This window comes from Saprolegnia diclina, assembly GCF_000281045.1.
Source record: "Saprolegnia diclina VS20 unplaced genomic scaffold supercont1.1, whole genome shotgun sequence".
Lineage (NCBI taxonomy): Eukaryota > Oomycota > Saprolegniomycetes > Saprolegniales > Saprolegniaceae > Saprolegnia > Saprolegnia diclina.
The window spans coordinates 1,369,250-1,386,690 of record NW_008246068.1 but is presented as its reverse complement, the minus strand read 5'-3'; the positions used below and the strand labels follow the sequence as shown (position 1 = coordinate 1,386,690).

Genomic DNA, 17,441 nt, shown 5'->3' with positions numbered 1-17,441 from the left:
TCCAAATAGATTGCAGAGAGCCCTTGTCCAATCAACGGTCTTCGCTTCACGTGCAACGACGTGCCAGTATCTCCTGCCCATAACCAAGAGTCATTTCTTATTGCCCCTTACCGGAACACTCCAAGTTTTGGCGAGTGAATGACGAACGACATGACAAAGGCCGACGACTGCAGATTCAACACACACCGTCGCAGACACCCGTCAAGCTGCTTAGCACGAGTAGGCTACACGGTGCGCAAGAAGGCACTCCACTCGTCGACCGCCGCCTTGTCGTGGTACAAAGCCCGATGGGCGTCCCGAATCTCTTGGCGGACGCTCGCTTGAAGCGCCTTGTCGCATGCGAGCGCGACCGCTGTCGCCACAAACGCCGCTTCATCCTGCACGATACACGTCGAGAGGTTGAGGCGGCGACAAAAGCCCGCCGCGAGCGTCACCACTGTCTGTTTGGCCGGCAACGTCACGACCGGTCTAGATCATTGCTACTCGAATTGGCAACTTGGTCGATGGTACGTACAGTCCCACGACGAGGGCGTCGAGGGTCGTGACGCCGCCGCCAAACGGGAACGGGTCGAGAAGCACATCCGAGGTCGCGAGGAGGGAGAGAAATTTGTCGTACGGTTGCGTCTCGAGAAAGAGGATGCGGTCGTGGACGGCTGGCGCGAATTGAGCAAGTCGGTCCCGGACCCGGTGCTTCCACACGATTTGGCGCGGCGAGTAGAGAAGGACGACGAGCCCGTTGGGGTCGCTTGTGAGAATGTCTCTGAAAATGACGTCCAGCGCGGGGTGAAGCTTCATGAGCGTCTACGTCATACGAGATGACCACCCCAATTGTAGCCCGAGACTCGTACTTGGGGACATAGGTACACGTGACTGGAAGGCGGCAAGTGAAAGTGATCGCGGGCTGTCACATGCAACGCGACTGGCTCTGGCTAGACCATCCTTTAGGTTAAGAGCCTCGTTGTGAGACCAATGGCAACCTGGTAAAAGTACGTCGAGAGACTCGAGAACCGAACACGCTGCTCCGTGTAGTAGGCTGCATCTGCTTGTTCGTCGTCGTCGTCGTCCCAGTAGAGATCTGGCAACAGAGCCAACACTCGATCAGATCGAAATCTTATAGGGCAACCCACCCGAGCCAAGAAAGTAGTCGATGCTGTCGACTAAACCCGTCGTGATCGGGTGGCCCCAAAAGACGCACTGGACGCGGCCAAACCGGTGGTGGGCAAGGAAGCTCGTCCACGCGTCCATACCAAGTTCTGGAAACACGACCACGTCGATCGCGTCGGCGCGCAAGAGGGCAAGCGCCTCCACAGCGTCGTGTGGCAGCACCACGAAACGATCCACGGCGTCCATGATCGCCGCCGTGATGGTGTCCGTGGTCGAGATCGGGAAAAAGTGCGACGACGTATACACCGCCACCTCGAGCGTTGCCCTAACCACCGTTGGCGTCCATACTCGTAGTTTAGTCATCGATAACCGATCCAGGTGCTCTAAAATGCCTCGGAGAAGCTTCCCCACCGAGTGGGACCGAAACCATGACGAGACAAACGCCACGCGTCTCTTGGTGGCAACGTGCAATGACGCCACCTCCGTCGCAGAGGAGAGCGCTGCCGGGTACAGTCGCTCGTACATGGCAACGATGCGGGCCTGCACATCGGCAGTCGGCAAGCCCTGCAAGAAATGTCCTAGCAGTACTCGCCAGAGAGCTTGACGAACCTGGTAACCAAGCAGCATGGTTGGCGGTGTGATCGTCCATGCGAGGTACCCCGCGTCGTCTGGTCGCAGTGCGCTCTGTACGTCTGGTGCTAGGTCGTCGTTTGTGAGTGCGTCAACGCGGGTCGACAGCGCCTTCATGTATGCCTCCATGGCGGGGAGAGAGTCAAAGACCGATGGAATCGCCAGCGCCAGCCGCACCTAGCCCACATGAGCACGCGAAGAAACACAGCGAGCGTACGTGAAGGCCAGAGGCTTTGCCACAGAGCGCAAGGCCGCGTTGGAAATGTGCCAGCGACGCTTCGAACGCCCCCAGCTCGTCGAGGAAGACCCCCATTTGCGTACATGTCTCATAGTAGTAGCGCACGATCGGTGACGCAAACTGCAATGTGACGCGCCCATTCTCCACTTGATGGCGACACAAAAGCGACGCATTTTGGCCACGCAGTACCTCGAGCAACGCATCGACGTCTCTTTTCGAAAAGAGACTGCGAAAGCTGTCGACGGCCACGGCAAACAGCGTCGGAAATGCGTGCGATGCGACGGTCTCGCAGGCGTCATAGAGCGCCTTGGCCTCGACGATTTCAGCCCGCAGAAAGGCCGTGAGGCCTGCGCCGCAGACTGCGCGGGTGTGCTGCGTCGGCGACAAGTCGAGCCCCAGTGCGTGCGTATAGTACATTGCTGCGTCGTCGAGGCGGCCCCAGAGCTGCAACTGTTCGGCGGCAACCAGCCAATGGTTGGCGCTGGGTGCGACCGCGGCGACGGCGACAGCGCTGTGCACAGCAGCAAACTGAAGAGCGTCCCACGCACGATGCGCATCGCTGGCGAAGCGCGTCATCGCATCAATATAGAACGCCGCGTGGACCGCCGAGTCGACCGAATTGTCGGCGTCCAGCAGCCGAGCACATGCCGTGAACGTCGTGGCAGCGGCGCGCGGCACATTTGTCGACAAGAGCGCTTCAAGCCGCGACGAGCACTGCTGCAACCAATGCGTTGACGTGCGGAACGAGGCTGGAAGATGCGCGTTGGTCGCCATGGCCGTGCGCAACGCTACGCTGTCGGAGCGGCCAAGCACGACCGCGAGGACACTCTGGTTTGCAATCTCGGTCGAGGCCATCGGAAACACTTCATCGTTGTGGTTCATGACGGCCATGCACGTGCTGCCGGCAGCGGCGACGTGGCGTAGCTACGCAGTGATGTTGGGTTTGGACCATAGCCTCGGTGAAGCCGACCTTGTCTGTGAACGCACATTCGCCGCGAGCGACCAGCACGAGCGTCGACGGTGGCACGGCCATGGTCAGAGGTGCGCATGCGTGGAGGGGGTCAGCGACCACGATGGCATCGAGGATGACGGCTGGCGACGCTAGAAAGCCTCCAAAGTGCGCGAGCTCGCACGTGGCCGATGTCTGGCCATACTGGAGCGTGCAGCCTACATGGCCGTGAAGATCGCTGGCATATCTCTGCGCCACGTACGCGCCTCTTGCCTTGCAGCAACGCCTACCGCGAGCCAGGTTCCGAGAAGGCCGACGACGGTCGCTACACGCATCGCAAGCGTATCCTTTTGCGATCCTTCACACCATTTCGAGAGGTCCTGAAATCCTGAAATAGTCTGCATTTTGGTTGACAGGCCCATTGTATGCTATACAAATGAACAATGCTTTGTATCCGGATGCCAGCCGGATGGTGCGTGGACCAACAGGAAGATGGCGCCGGGTGCGCCGATGCCCTTCGAGGCCTTTGGCGCTTGCCGCGACGTCGACGAGTTCGAGAAGCTCAACCGCATCGGCGAGGGCACGTACGGAACGGTCTACCGGGCGCGCGATAAGGCGACCGGCGAAATCGTGGCGCTCAAGCGCGTGATCCTGCACAACGAGAAGCAAGATGGCGTACGTCGCCTCGTCGCTGGTCCTCGCCTCACATGCAGCATCCGCTCTCCTCTAGTTTCCCATCACGGCCATCCGCGAGATCAAGCTGCTCAAGCGGCTGCGCCAAGAGAACTGCGTGCAGCTCAAAGACGTCGTTGTGGGTCGCAAGCGGTCGGGGTACGCGCTGCGGTCCGACGACGCCATGACCGCATGCCTACTATTAGCGTCTTTCTCGTCTTCGAGTACTGCGAGCACGACCTCTCGGCGCTGCTGACCAACGTTCGCCACCCGTTCACCGAGTCGGAGGTCGTTGCTTGTCATTTGCACAACGGTGCCATAGTTGCGTAGGCCAAGCGCGTCTTGATCGAGCTGCTTCGCGCCGTCGAGTACCTTCACAGCCTCAACATCATCCACCGGTGCGGCATTGTATCTCTAAGCCTTATGTCGTGGCTCACGGTGTTGCTGCATAGCGACCTCAAGCTCTCCAACATCCTGTACGATGGGTTTGGCCGCGTCAAGCTCGCCGACTTTGGCTTGGCGCGCGAAACGGGGTACCCGATGGAGATGAACCTGACGCCCAAGGTCGTGACGCTCTGGTACCGGTCGCCCGAGCTCCTCTTTGGCTGCGAGACGTACACGGCTGCGATCGACATGTGGTAATGCCTCGTACTTGGCTCCGAAAGCCTCCTTACATGCATCAGGGCGATTGGCTGCATCTTTGGCGAACTCATCTTGAACGAACCGCTCATGAACGGGTCCACCGACTTGGACCAGGTCCAAAAGATCTACCAGGTACCCCCTTAATGTGAGGGTGTTTGGCATCACCGATGCACCTAGCTTTTGGGCCGGCCCAACGAGCGCATTTGGCCTGGCCTCTCTGCGCTGCCGCATGCTTCGAAGTTTGACATCGACGGCGCGTCATCCTACAGCTCACTCGAACGCGTCTTTGACAAAAGGCTCTCGCGCAGCGTACAAGTCGTTCCTCCGACGCACGTGCTGAGGCGTGTGTAGGGCATGGACCTCATGGCGCAGCTCTTGACGTACGACCCAAAGAAGCGGCTCACGGTACTCTGCCTCTCGACAACGCTGTCAATCTCAGGCTTGCTTTCAGGCGACGGCGGCGCTCGCCCATCCGTACTTTAACGAAAGGCCGTTCCCGAAGGAGCCCGGCATGATGCCCACGTTTCCGTCCCAGCACCCCGAGATGCCGCGCAGCGCGGCGACGACCCGCGGCGACGATCGCTTTGGCCACGCCTTTGGTCGCAGCAGCAGTAGTACCAGTGCGAAGAAGCGCAAGGTCGGCTAAGTCATCATCATCGTCTTTTGTTCGAGGACCAATTCCTTCTCGGCTCCACGTGATCGGCTTGATTGGCCCGCGGTATTTGTTGAAGGCGACGGCGGCGTCGTCGTCGGTGGTGGGCATTCTCATGTCATCCAAGCATCGCGCTACAGCCAAGTGCCAGTAGTAGGACGTTGCATCCTACTCGTGTCTGCAGCGATTCGCCGACAGACTACAACACGACGTCGTCTCCTTGTCTACGTCCACGAGGCGTCGCCAAAAACATGCTGCGCAGCTGCCTTGGTCTGCAGCAACGGCGACCCAAGATGTGTGACGCCGCGTCGTCGGCGCAGACATGTCGCCTGAAATCGCGATCGTGAGTTGGTGGTCTTGGCACCAAGCGGGATGCATCGCGGACGATCCTCATCCAAGCTGTGGACACGTGTTCTAGGATCGCCGTGCGGACCACAGCCAAGTTGTGCTTCCCGTGTCTTGATAGAAAGGTCGACCATCTGCTTCTGTCGATTGTGCCGTCGGACCCAGGTTCAAATCGCGGTTCGAAACTTCCGCACTGTATCTGTGACGCAGCTTGCTGATGGCTCGGCAGTCGCCAGCATTCGACGATAAGAGTCAGGATGGCACAACAGCAAGCGCAACAAGGCGTCGGACAGTGGACCCGGGACGAACACCGGAGGTACCTCCGTGCGATCCAGCTCTACCCACAGGGACCTTGGAAGTCGGTCGCCGACTACATTGGCACGCGCACGGCGCGTCAGACACAGACGCATGCGCAAAAGCACCGCGAGAAGCTCTCGCGTCGACGACGAGGCCTGCTTCGGAAACGAGCGACCTCCGACGAGTGGCTCGACGAGTACGGGTCGTCGCCGTCGCCGCAGCTCGACCCAAGTCAGAGCCACACCGTGCCGAACACGGCCGAACCCGAGTATCGCGTGGCCATGATTCCGCCCATTGCTGTCGCATCGACGCACGCCGAGCTGCCACCGCCTGCCGTCTATCGACCGCACTTTGACGGCGCGCTTGCGTCGGACGACACGCTCACACTGCCGCCGTACCCCCGATCCATGGCCGAGGACAAGTACCAGCCGTTCGCGTACACACCGTACACCCAGCAGCAGCACGATGCGTACCCAGCAGCGTACACCTCGAGTAGCTACCATGATCCTCGTTTTCAAAGCAGTGCTTCCTCCTACGCGCCGATGGCGTACCCGCCCGCGCCCCACCTGCAGCACATGGAGCATCATCCGCCCGTGCCCATCGACGAGATGCTCCTCGAATACTTTGGCGACGATATCCGCCGGTACGGCGCAGCGCCGTCTTTGCACCGTCACTCGTAGCGAGAAGATAAAACCAAGCTTAGAATCTTTGACAGAGTCCAACGTTCCGGTCGTGACAGACAATAAGGGCCGAATATTTGACGCGGATGTGGACGTTGGCCTTGGCCACACATATAGCGTTCAAGTACTCGAGGAGCTCGTTCGAATGGATACAGCATACGTGTTGAAGGGGCGCCCTTGCAAGACGCCAAAGTGCAAACTCAACGCTTGCGATCTTCGCCTGTCTGCATCGAACTTCGACGAAGTTCCGAGACAAAGAATCACAATCCTGCATGATCACTCGGTGATAGCTACCTAGCGTAGTCCATACAAATACCAAGTGTTTTTCGAAGGTGATACCTGCGAACTTCGAAACGTGCATGATATAGTGTACATTTGTGAAATAGAGTTTTACCTTGCGCTTGCAGTCGAAAGACGCTGGCCGCCATGTGCACTCTGTCGCGATGCCGATTGCATGCCTTGCTCGCAGCCTATGTAGCCGACGACGCGCATTAATACATGGTCTATCGGCACTTTCGTGCACCGGGCGAATTTTGTATATAGTGTACGCGCGAAAATAGTCTGCGTACGGGACGGATGAAGTGGTGCGATATGATTGGCTACTTGAAGCATTACCCGAACGCTAACCGGACAGCGCAACAACTTTCTGCTGCCAGACCCGAGACGACGATGGACCGGACGACCGAGTTCGTGCGCATCACGCAGCTCTTTACGGACGCGCCGATCCTGCTGGCCAAGCACCGACCGCTCTCGGCGTACGCCCGCGTGGCGCAGCGCATCTCGGATGCGCTCCTCGAGAAGGAGATGCTGCTTCGCGGCCTCGCGACGCTGGCGCTCAAGAAGCACATGACGGCCGAAGACGACCCGACCAAGGAGATCTCGAGCATTTGCGACATCACCAAGCAGTCGCTGCCCATCATTGCAAAGGAGATCAGCGAGTTCCAGCAAGCGGTACAAGGCGACGTACGCTGCCTTCACTTCCTCCGGATCATGGACTCATGCCAGCTCTATTGTCGCGTGTAGAACCAGCAGCAGCGCCACTTTAGCGTCATTTGCGCGTCGCTAAACACACGCATGGCCAAGTGCGTCAAGGAACTTCAAGATGGGATGCAAACCCGCGCGAACGTCATCAAGGAGATCAACGACCGGCGAAAGCGCTTCTCGCACGCAGGGCCGCACGTGCAGATCAACACGCCACTGACGCTGCGCGCCAAGCCGCCATCGCCGCCAACGGTACAAGCTCCACCGCGCATGGGCGCTGCATTGCCCTACGCAAGCACCAGTCGTCCTGCCAACAGCTACCACAACACGACCAACTACCAGAATACCAGCTACAACCAGAATTCGAGCAACGTTAACAGTGCAGCCGTCGCGGCACCGACCGAGCTACCGGCTGCGCAGAGTACAAGGACAAGTGAATTTCACGTCAAACTGACACGACATGTAGGCGTGCCGCTGCTGCGACGTCGGCCGAACATGAACCAGAACAGCACGGCGAACGCTTACGTGCAGCAGCAACAGCAGCAAGCGTCCATGCAGCGCTACACGGCCCAAGCGCGACTGAACGACGCCAAGCACATCGAGTCCACGATCGTCGAGGTTTGTGATTTCCGTGCGATCGTATACTGTTGTCGTGACAAGGCGGCCATAGATTAGCAGCATGTACAACCGCATGTCGTCGTTGATTGCAAGCCAGGTAGAGACCGAAACGCATGGTGCATGGTGCTGATGATGCGGGGATGAGTAGGGCGAAGTCCTCGAGCGCATTGATGACGACATGACGACGGCGTACGTTGAGAAAGCCATGTATGGGGCGAGGTGGTCATGATGCGTAGACAAATGAACGTCGAGGCCGGGCACAACGAACTCCTCAAGTACTTTACGTCCATGTCGGGCAACCGGTCGCTCATTCTCAAGATCTTCCTCATCCTCGTTGTCTTTATCTACCTCTTCCTCGTCGTTTTTTAACAGCCCAATATGATCTTATCGCGTCTGAAATCTGCAATTCTGCAATGTTGCAATTTTGCAATTTTGCCATTTTGCCATTTTGCCATTTTGCCATTTTGCCATTTTGCAATTTTGCAATTCTGCAATTACAGGTACGCGTGTGCACTTCACGTTGACGCAATCGTAGGTATGAAGGTGGATTAGGGTTGGTGTTGCTAGTCACTTCCCTTCAACCTAGTGGAGCCGTGCGGAGTACTATAGTATATATGTTGTATGTAGTCGTCTTATGTGTCAAAATTCAACGTGGTCCTATTTTTTGTTGACGGGAATGCACGGCCAGGGCTTGAGGTCGGGCAGTTTGTCCATCGCGGCCATGCCTTGAAGGAAGACCGTGTTGGACGTGAGCCAGTCGAGCTCGAGGAGCCCTTCGCTGTACGTGCCGGGCGCCGGGTTGAACTGGTACGCCGACTCGGGGTTCAAACTCCAGCTAAAGCCACCTGCGTACTGCTCCTTGAGCATGACCTCGATCAAAAAGTCGGTCGTGCGCCGAATCGTGAGCTTGGGGCTTTCGTCGCCCTTGTACAAGCCGGCAAACTCGCCGAGGACGACCGCGTCTTTCTTGGCGGTCGCAAGGAACCCAAACATGTCTTCGCTCGTCACCTGCACGCGCATGCGGAGCGTCTCGTCGTCGAGCTCGGCGCCCTTGGGGCCGTAGAGGTAGTCTTGCGGCGACACGGCCGTGTTGTAGTAGTGCGGCGCGTACACGAGTTTGTTGGGCCGGTTGAACGCCGCCGGGGCTTCTTTTGCGCCCTGGAGACCGCCGCCCCACCAGTCAAAGTAGCTGAACGCCGTGCCGTCGATCGTGAGCTTGTGCGCGCCGTTGACGCCTTCGACAAAGCCCATCCAGTTGGGGCACCCGGCTACAGCACGCTGTCCAACAAATGTATCAATCTATCAACAACGTACTGTGCATGCGGTCGGCAATGATGGTCGAGCCCGCCGAGAACTCGGCCCACGTCGCCTTGTGCGGCTCGTTCTTGAGGTCGAGGCCCATGATGTTCCAGTACGTGGCCGAGCAGAGGTTCTTGGTGAGAATGTCGACGGCGTCGAGGAAGTCATCCTTGGAGATGCCGAGCTTGGCGTCGTACCAGTTGCCGCCCGAGTCGGTCGTTGTGAGCGTATGTAGCGAGATGAGGACGCCAATGTTGCGGTACGCCAGCGCTTTGATGACCGATTGCAACGTCGTAATGTAGTTGGTCAAATCCATCGCGCGGTTCATCGCTACGTTGACGAGGCCTTTCCGCGGCGGCGTGTTCTTGAGGATGCTCGTGATGCACACGGGCACGCGGACCGCGTTAAACTTGTTGCGCGACAGAAAGTCGGCGACTTCGTATGCGGTCGTCCCGTTCTGATCGTTGGTCCAGAGCCCAAACGGCACGGCGTTGCCCGTCTCCATGCCAAACCAGTTGGTGCCCTTGATCGAGATCGGCGACTCTTGGCCATCCGGTGTCACATACCAGATTTTCCCGTTCTTGCTTTGGTAGTCGAGCTGCGCGCAGGCTGCACATAGGCATGTTGTTAGCCGCCGTGGAAGGGTTTCGACGATGACGTACACTGCGTCGCGTACGTCACGGGGTTGTTGAGCTGACCGTCGGGACCCACGTCGACGAGGCCGTTCGCGCCGTCGATGCTGCGCTTGGCGAGCGCGCCCGACTGGTAGTCGATGGCGCGCTGCTTGGCGTCCGTGCGCGCGACGCTCGCCTGTGTTGCAATGAGCGCGATCGCGCCGGCCACGATGACAACAAGCAAGAGTGTTCCGGGCCAAATCTACATGCGAGATCTCAGTGTCGTCGTCGATGGACGCATACGTGGCAGCACGACGTACGCGAATGCGGCCTTTGTAGCTGCTCGACTTCTCGGGCTGCGTGAGCGGGAGGACCGGGATGACCAGTTCTTGACGCATGGACCGCGTCGACTCGCTCGCCGCCGAGTGCTGATGGTTGAAGCTGTAGCGCTGCGAGTCCATGGTGGTGTCGCGCGTCGACGGCCGGACGATCTCCATCTCGCTCTCGCGGGTCGGCAGGCCACCGCGGCTCGACGACGGCGCGCGGAACACTTCTGTCATCGGACGATGCGAAAATGCCAGCTTGATTCCAGCGTTCGATTGGCAATTTGTTCGACGCACGAGGCTGCAAAGTCCGAATTTCGTGCCAAAGTAGGATTCTACTTGTTATTTTCGGCTTTGGAGCCGAAAGAAACCTCACCCAAGGCAGTGTGTTACAAAAGCAGCTGGGCTGGCGCCAGACCGCGTCGCCTTTCCGCCACCAGCGAGCGACGAGACGCGCGCCTTGGATGATAGGCCACTTTGCGTTTTACTCGGGCGTCAGCGGACTTTAACCTACTTGGATCGGGTATCTCGATGCTTTAACGCGCTCGGTCCCGCTCGTGCTTGTATAGGTCCGTCGCGCAGAGGGCGGGACACAAATTTTCACGGCAAGCTGATCACCCATGTAACGCGACGCTGCGGCAAAGAGTCAAGTTATAACATATTTTACATGTCACATAAATCAGTTATAACGTTTAGAGGCTGGTCAAATATCCGGACAAGATACCGAAACCGCAGCGCCGTTTGCGAGCCTTCGAACTACGACGCATGCGGCGTGTGATTGGGTACCTCCAAAACTTCGAAGACAAAAGATCCAGCCCCAGGTTTGAACCGAAAAAGGCGGTCTTGGGGTTCAAGCGACGATGAACGTGCTGAGCTCCGTGAAGGGCTACATGGCCAACGTCTTTGACATGGGCGGCCAGCAGACCGGCGCCGTCGACGTCGTCGCGATCCAGCACGAGGCGTCGGTGCGCACGACGCCGTTCCATGCGCGCTTTGGGCGGCTCGACGTCGTACGCACGTGTGTCGCCTGGTCGTGGCCTGATCCCGCTGCGTAGCCAAGCACGGACGACCGCCGCGTGACGCTGCTCGTGAATGGCGTCGCCATCGACAACGTCTTGCTCGAGGTGCGTCTCGCCTGCATCGAGTTGTGGCTCAGCTGCGCTAGCTTGACGGCCGCGGCGAGGTCTACTTTGTGGATGATGAGCCAAGCCCAAGCCGAGACAGCTTGACCCTGGAGCTCGAGCTCGAGAACCTCTCGATCGACGAGACAAGCCCGTCCTTCATCACGTCGCTACCTCCGTTTAGCCCGCTCGTACGCATCGACAGCCTACCTTGTTGATGCATCAGCTTTGTAGCAAGGACCGATGGATGGCGATGGCCCGATGCCAACGACGATGCTCGACTCGCCCGACCATCGGCTCTACTTTGACGCACTCGACGACAAGCGCAGCGCACCCAACTCGGTCGAGAAAGGCTCATCGTTTGGCCCGAATCAGCGCAACCCGAGCGTGTACTTTGACGCGATGGAGCGCCACTCGCTTCTCGATGCAGACCTGGACGATTACATGGCCGAGCCCAATGACGCAAGTGGTAGCCCTCTCGGTCGGCCAATGGAAACGCATATCCTGTGTCTCATGCTCGGTCGTAGGGGACGACGCACCGCAGCTGTCGCTCTGTGGCCACTTGCTGCAGCCGTCGCTCGGTGCCGACAAGGTTGCCGCCCTTGTCGCCGCGCACGCAGTGTCGGCTGCTGATTTTCGGGCGAATCCGCTTGGCATCCTCCAGCACCCGCACTTGATGGTGTCGGTGCACGGCCTCGTCCACCCCTACGACGTCTTTATGCAGGCGTATTTCGTTTCCAAGGTCTGCTTCCCCAAGCGGACGACACCGGCAAGTGTGGCGGCGCTCTCGCCGACGCCGTCGATCACAGTCGGCACTTTGGAGGAAGGGTCTCGGCTCGTTCGCTCCGAGAGCGACCCGCTGCGCTGGTTCCAGTGGTTTGCACCGTCGGACGCGTCGACGGCCAGCAACACGTCGTCGTCAGTGACGTCGTCGACAAGCCCGAGCCGCAGCCACGCGAATGCGACCGAGCTCGCCGCCATGGGCTTTGTCTATGGCGACAACGCGATCGAGTTTGCCGTGCCCGGGGCACCCAAGCGCGCGTCCGCGGTCGTCTACTTTTGGCACGCGTCGAGCAAGCTCATCTTTGTCGACATTGACACAGCGCTGACCGCAACGACCAAGAGCAGCTTGTACCCCGGGGTCGCGTACTTTCTCGAAAGCGTCGCGGCCAACGGGTACCATGTCGTGTACACGACCGCCATACGCGGACGAATGCCGCCGGCCGCGCTGCCCCGGGGCCCGGTCTGCGCGGCACCGCTCGCGTCGCTCTTGCAGTCGCTTCGGTCGCTCTTCCCGTCCGACATGAGTCCGTTCTACGCGGCATTTGCCAATCGAGCGTCGCTGCAGCTCTTGATCCAAGCCGGCGTTCCCAGCGGCCGCGCGTTCGCCGTCGAGGACGGCTGCGTCGCGTCGGCGCGCGTCATGTCGTCGTACGAGCGCTTGGTCGAGCCCCGCGTCTTTGGAGCCATGTTCCCGCCCATTTATTCGGTGGCCGTGTGCAAGCACCAGACGCCGATCCAGCTGACGCCGAGCTTGAGCCCTAACGCCGGGTTGCTTGCGAGCCGCCGGCACACGCGCACGACCGGCGACGAAGCGTACAACGACGTCAACTTTTGGCGTGTCCCTCCGAGTACTATTTAAGCACCTCGATACATTGATACTTTTCAAATCGACGTGCGACATGTGCTTCCAAGAGGTGCTTGCTCTCGGGGAACGCGTACGCCTTGGGAAATGCACTGGTCCTGCGCGTGACGACGATGGTGGCAGTGCGACGCCAAGCCACAAAAGACGCCTTCGCCCGCAACATTACGGTAGTCTCTGCCGCCAGGTCGACGAGACGGCGAGCGAGCCAAGCAGAGAAAAAGGAGTCTCCGGATCGCTGTGTTCTAGTACTACATGTAGTTCGACGCTACGATTACCGCTTGGAGTAGAGACGTTCGGTCGAGTTGGGCACGCGGGACGCACGCGTGTACTTGAGCAGCAGCGACGCCTGCGTCATGTTCTTGGTCACGAGGCTCCTACAAACCCGATGAGAGCTCCTACAGTCGACGCTCGACTACGTACGCGAGGTACGGCTCCATTTGCGAGAGAAGCCACTTGGGCTGGAACGCAAACATCTCTCGGAAGCGCTGCTTGGGCTCGACCGAGAGCTGGTCGGCTGGAAAGTACGCGAGCTTCTCGCCGCGGCGGATCGCGAGCCCGACGAGGAGCGCGTCGTCAATGGCGACGCCCATGGGCACGCGGAAGCCCCACTGCTCCATGAACTCGGTCAGCGTCCACTCCTTCGAGCGCGCCTCCTCAAAGATCGCAATGGCTTGGAAAATGGCAATCTTGGCGCTGTCGAGACGATACGCCGAGCCGTCGACGCTGTACAGGCGCAGGCAATGGGCGAGCACGGACGGGTGCACCGTCTCGGTCAAGTGCACTTCGATGTGGCTCAGCGCATGCTCCGAGTTGAAGTCCCAGTCGCGCTCGAGAAAGATCTCGAGCACGAGGCCCACGACGTGCCGGCTGTACGACGCCTCGAGGAGGCGCCAGTAGCCGTCGATCTCGACGGCGCGGAGCTGCGTCAGCATGAGCTCTACCTCGTGCGGGCTGTGCTGAAGGCGGTCTGCGAGATCATGCAGCGTATACAGGCTGCGCTTCATGCGCTTGGCTTCGGTGGACGGTGCGCATATCGGGTTCTCGAGCAGGAGCAGCTTGAGCTGGTTCAAGTCGAGCGGCTTCTCAAGGAGCTCGTAGTGCATCATGGACTGCCCGCGTATCGAGACGACGCCGGACGCGTCGAGCTTGTCGGCCTCCCAGTTGACCGAGTCGGCGAGGAGGCGTACGTTGGACTGGTCCTCACGCACGAGGTGGTAGCTCTTCGTGGCCGTGCAGAGCACTGCGCGCTGCGACGGGTCGCCGACGACGTAGACCTCGTCGCCGGCCACGAGCGCGTCGCAGACGTCGGCCGGCAGCTCCAGCAGCTTGTAGCTGTCGTCGCTAAAGTCGGCCGCAAAGGCAATCTCGCCGGCCATGCTGATGATCGCCGCAGAAAGGTGGCTGCCATTTATCCGGCGAATTTCAGCCAATCCGCGCTTCGTGTGATTTTGGCGGGAGTCGCGCTTGAGCTTCCCGAGCTCGTACTTTCGCAGTCCCATGACGAACGTCCTGCATGAGCTCACAGCCTCATAGGCTAATGATCGCTAATCAACGTCATAAGTCCCTTGAGGTGCAGATGCGGATGTGCTTGTGCTTGAGCCCAGCCCGAAATGGTACATATGTGTCTCATGGTTGAGATCTGAGCTGGTTAGCCCGACCTGTCTACGCAGCCAAGTGTTGGATAGCTCTACCGACTCGGCGCAGCGTAAGGGCAGCTACGTCGCTGATTCTGGTGCATATACCGTGCGCAGATGACAACGAGTCCAGAACACAATGAGACACAAACCGATGCGAAGGGTCCGAGCATTATACACCGTTTACTCGTCGTCGCTGTCGTCGTCGTCGTCGTCGTCGCTGTCGTCTTCGTCTTCTCGTAACCACTCGAGGAACTCTTGCATCGCGGCGGCCTTGAGCAGCGCTTGCTCGGGATGACTCGGGGCTTCGGCGAGCACCTTGTCTTCCCACGCAAACACAGTTTCCTCATTGATCCAGTCGAGGTCGTACGCGACCTGAAGCATGAAGCGGAAGAGGCTGCTAAAGCTGCCGCTGTTGTTCGCGTGGACGCAGTAGGCTGCAAACGTGTCGACAATCTTGGTGCGTTCGACGTCGTTCATGATGCACTTGGAAACGACTCCGCTCCACTTTTCGAGCTTCACCTTGAGGAGGCCCATGATGGCCATCGGCGCCTTGTTGGCGCGCGGAATCGCGCTGCAGAGCGCCGGCAGAATCGCCTCCAAGCAGTCGGCAAAGCTGCGGTTCTGCGCAAACTTGAAACTCTTGATCTCGAGAAAGAGGTTCTCGACGTCGTCGCCGTTGGCGTCGCCCGAGAGCACCATGTCGATGACGACGCGCACGAAGCGGGCCATCGGGTCTTCCTCTTCAAACGCATTCAATGGTTCTTCGTCGTCCGACTCGCTGAGCGCGTCCCAGGACGCAAGACGTGACGTGCGCGCCGTCACGACCTCCTTGGCACCAATCAGCGTCTGCTTGAGACGGTGGAGGCGCGCGGCGTCGTTCGCCGTGTCATCGTCATGTTCCTCGTCGTCGTCGTCCGAGTCGTCGAGGTAGATCTCGTCGTCATCGAGCGTCCAGATGCGGCCAACACCGTTGACACCCACGTGCTTGGGGTTCCACGCGTCGTCACCGACCGTCTCGGCGGGCGTCACGTCATTGTCACTGTCATCATTGTCACTCGAGAAGCCATCGTCGTCGTCCGTTGCCGGTACCGTCGTGAGCTTGGTGAACGACGGCACCGTAAAGTTGGCGCCCACGACCACGTTGAACGAGATCAACGAGCCTTCGTGGACGCGGGCGCCCTTGCGGATGACCGCGCCGTTGCAGACGATGGCGCCCTCCAGCACCACGTCGTCTTCGATCGTCACGTTGTCCCAGAGAAAGCTGCCAGAGATGCGAACGTTCTGGCCAATCTTGCAGTCGCGGCCGATGGCACTCTGCACAATGTCCGTGTTGGCGCCGACCGTCGTGCGGCCGCCGACGATCGACGTCGACCGAATCGCGCACGTCCGCGCGAGCTGGACGTCGTCTTCCTTGTAAATGTCGCCGCGCTGGTGGCGGTACGTCGACGCCGACCCGAGAAAGTTGTTGTCGGGCACCATGGGGTAGGCCCAGCGCTGGAGGATGGCGTGCGAGATGGCAGCGTACGTCCGGGGATCATGGACGCGCGCGGCAAACTCCTTGGAGATGATGTGCGCGTGGATGCGGTTGCCCATCTCGTAGTTGAGCACTTCGTTGCGGATGAAGTCCTTGCGCATGTCCTGGTAGTCAAAGTTGTCGCTAAACTGCAAGAGCACCTCGGGCGAGCAAATGTCGACGTGGGCGTCCATGAGGTCGTAGCGGAAGCCAATCTGCTTGTGGTCCTGGAACATGACGGTCGGGAGGAGCGCGGACGGCGCATGCGAAGACGACTCGTACAAGACGATCTGGTTGGTCGCCGTGTCCATCGCGATGAGGAGGTCGTCCGTGAGCGGGCGAATGTCGTGGTGCACCTGGACTTCCTTCAGGACGACCGTCATGATGGACGTCGAGTCCTTCTTCTTGCGCGCTTCGTGCGACTCGATCGCGCTCTTGAGGTTCATGTTGGAGACCACGTCGCCCGAGATCAAGATGAACGGGTCCGAGCGCACGGCCTGCATCCGGTCGAGCTCGCGGATCGCGTCGCCGGCCGTCAAGCACGTCGGCGCGAGGATGCACTGCGTCTTGACCGTCTGCGCAATCACCGAGGTCGACAGGAAGGCCTCGATGGCAGCGGCGTGGGCCGTGCAGAAGATGAGGACCTCTTCGACGCCGTTCGAGGCGAGGAACTCGAGCGTGTACTCGAGCATGGGCACGTTGGCCAGCGGCAGGAGCACCTTGGGCGTCTCGAGCGAGATGGGCCGGAAGGTCTTGGTCCACGAGTCGGCGAAGATGACCGCCTGGAGCGGGTGCTTGTGCTTCTCGTCCTTCTCGTCGCCCTTCGACTTCTTGGGCGCCATGTTGCTGCTGCTGCTGGAAGCAATCAATGGCAATGCCGGAACGTTCCCGTGCTGGTGACTGGACAGCGCAATAAAATATTCGTTTTTTAATCACAGTATAGAGGTACTTTCATACAAACAATGATTAAAAATATGATTTTAAAAAAAATATCACGTCTGCCGAAAAATGGTCTGGATGACAAAAAGAGGTACGTAGCAAGGACGTCAAGAAGGTCGCAAGCCCCAACATGAGAACGTCCGCGAACGACGAATGCAGAGCTGCTCGACGACATCCAGAGCCTCTGCGTCGCGTTCAAGCACGACCCGTCGCTTGGCTTGGCGCGCTGCGTCTTGATCGGTGCGGGGACGTTGTTGAGACGACGACGCCCAGCAGGACAGTGTCAAGCTCAAAGCGCAGTGGCAAGAGTCGTACAGAGGTCGCCGTAGCAGAGCGTGCTATCGATGCCTTCGCAGGCCGAGCCCGCGACACGCGCCGTCGCCGATGCATTGGGGCCGTCGCAGTATCTTCAAGTTGTCCGGATAACACAGCGTCGTGCTTTCGCCACGATTGAACGGACGAAGTTTACAGCCGCAGTGTTGACCCAGAGCTTGTAGCGCTGAAGAAGCCGACGCTGGCTTCGTCGTCGTCTCGACTAACCG

At 59.5% G+C, this 17,441-nt stretch overlaps 8 protein-coding genes across 11 annotated transcripts; 4 read left to right on the top strand and 4 right to left on the bottom strand.

Annotated features, from left to right (window-relative positions):
• Window positions 1-83: 83 nt before the first annotated feature.
• On the bottom strand, window positions 84-3,276 carry SDRG_00446. Of its 2 annotated transcripts, none has more exons than XM_008605922.1 (9): window positions 3,184-3,276; window positions 2,943-3,139; window positions 1,952-2,896; window positions 1,475-1,911; window positions 1,128-1,429; window positions 978-1,075; window positions 849-929; window positions 515-801; window positions 84-468 (listed from the first exon to the last, which is right to left on the bottom strand). In XM_008605922.1, exons 1-9 carry the CDS (start codon window positions 3,254-3,256, stop codon window positions 225-227), a joined length of 2,664 nt encoding a protein of 887 aa, XP_008604144.1. In that variant the 5' UTR covers window positions 3,257-3,276; the 3' UTR covers window positions 84-224. The 2 variants fall into 2 exon arrangements, with proteins under 2 accessions (XP_008604144.1, XP_008604145.1); XM_008605923.1 differs by having other exon boundaries at window positions 1,128-1,668; window positions 1,714-1,911.
• A 98-nt stretch (window positions 3,277-3,374) lies between these two features.
• SDRG_00445 (CMGC/CDK protein kinase) lies at window positions 3,375-4,995 on the top strand. The gene is made up of 9 exons (XM_008605921.1): window positions 3,375-3,596; window positions 3,652-3,752; window positions 3,800-3,881; window positions 3,924-3,991; window positions 4,046-4,231; window positions 4,277-4,367; window positions 4,413-4,544; window positions 4,587-4,640; window positions 4,687-4,995. The coding sequence occupies exons 1-9, from the start codon at window positions 3,414-3,416 to the stop codon at window positions 4,879-4,881; spliced, it is 1,092 nt and encodes a 363-aa protein (XP_008604143.1). The 5' UTR covers window positions 3,375-3,413; the 3' UTR covers window positions 4,882-4,995.
• Window positions 4,996-5,417: 422 nt separating this feature from the next.
• Window positions 5,418-6,336, top strand: SDRG_00444 (hypothetical protein). The gene has a single exon (XM_008605920.1). The coding sequence runs from the start codon at window positions 5,490-5,492 to the stop codon at window positions 6,207-6,209; it is 720 nt and encodes a 239-aa protein (XP_008604142.1). The 5' UTR covers window positions 5,418-5,489; the 3' UTR covers window positions 6,210-6,336.
• A 494-nt stretch (window positions 6,337-6,830) lies between these two features.
• Window positions 6,831-8,214, top strand: SDRG_00443 (hypothetical protein). Of its 3 annotated transcripts, XM_008605917.1 has the most exons (6): window positions 6,831-7,172; window positions 7,233-7,611; window positions 7,657-7,808; window positions 7,861-7,905; window positions 7,957-7,997; window positions 8,045-8,214. In XM_008605917.1, the coding sequence occupies exons 1-6, from the start codon at window positions 6,879-6,881 to the stop codon at window positions 8,175-8,177; spliced, it is 1,044 nt and encodes a 347-aa protein (XP_008604139.1). In that variant the 5' UTR covers window positions 6,831-6,878; the 3' UTR covers window positions 8,178-8,214. The 3 variants fall into 3 exon arrangements, with proteins under 3 accessions (XP_008604139.1, XP_008604140.1, XP_008604141.1); XM_008605918.1 differs by having other exon boundaries at window positions 7,957-8,214; XM_008605919.1 differs by having other exon boundaries at window positions 7,657-7,905; window positions 7,957-8,214.
• Window positions 8,215-8,406: 192 nt separating this feature from the next.
• Window positions 8,407-10,658, bottom strand: SDRG_00442 (hypothetical protein). Its single transcript, XM_008605916.1, has 4 exons — window positions 10,042-10,658; window positions 9,770-9,983; window positions 9,123-9,716; window positions 8,407-9,076 (listed from the first exon to the last, which is right to left on the bottom strand). Exons 1-4 carry the CDS (start codon window positions 10,279-10,281, stop codon window positions 8,466-8,468), a joined length of 1,659 nt encoding a protein of 552 aa, XP_008604138.1. The 5' UTR covers window positions 10,282-10,658; the 3' UTR covers window positions 8,407-8,465.
• Window positions 10,659-10,861: 203 nt separating this feature from the next.
• On the top strand, window positions 10,862-12,839 carry SDRG_00441 (hypothetical protein). Its single transcript, XM_008605915.1, has 5 exons — window positions 10,862-11,054; window positions 11,100-11,168; window positions 11,210-11,356; window positions 11,400-11,646; window positions 11,693-12,839. Exons 1-5 carry the CDS (start codon window positions 10,905-10,907, stop codon window positions 12,805-12,807), a joined length of 1,728 nt encoding a protein of 575 aa, XP_008604137.1. The 5' UTR covers window positions 10,862-10,904; the 3' UTR covers window positions 12,808-12,839.
• A 123-nt stretch (window positions 12,840-12,962) lies between these two features.
• Window positions 12,963-14,227, bottom strand: SDRG_00440 (hypothetical protein). Its single transcript, XM_008605914.1, has 2 exons — window positions 13,231-14,227; window positions 12,963-13,184 (listed from the first exon to the last, which is right to left on the bottom strand). The coding sequence occupies exons 1-2, from the start codon at window positions 14,184-14,186 to the stop codon at window positions 13,082-13,084; spliced, it is 1,059 nt and encodes a 352-aa protein (XP_008604136.1). The 5' UTR covers window positions 14,187-14,227; the 3' UTR covers window positions 12,963-13,081.
• A 357-nt stretch (window positions 14,228-14,584) lies between these two features.
• Window positions 14,585-16,844, bottom strand: SDRG_00439 (hypothetical protein). Its single transcript, XM_008605913.1, has one exon. The coding sequence runs from the start codon at window positions 16,800-16,802 to the stop codon at window positions 14,628-14,630; it is 2,175 nt and encodes a 724-aa protein (XP_008604135.1). The 5' UTR covers window positions 16,803-16,844; the 3' UTR covers window positions 14,585-14,627.
• Window positions 16,845-17,441: the final 597 nt, after the last annotated feature.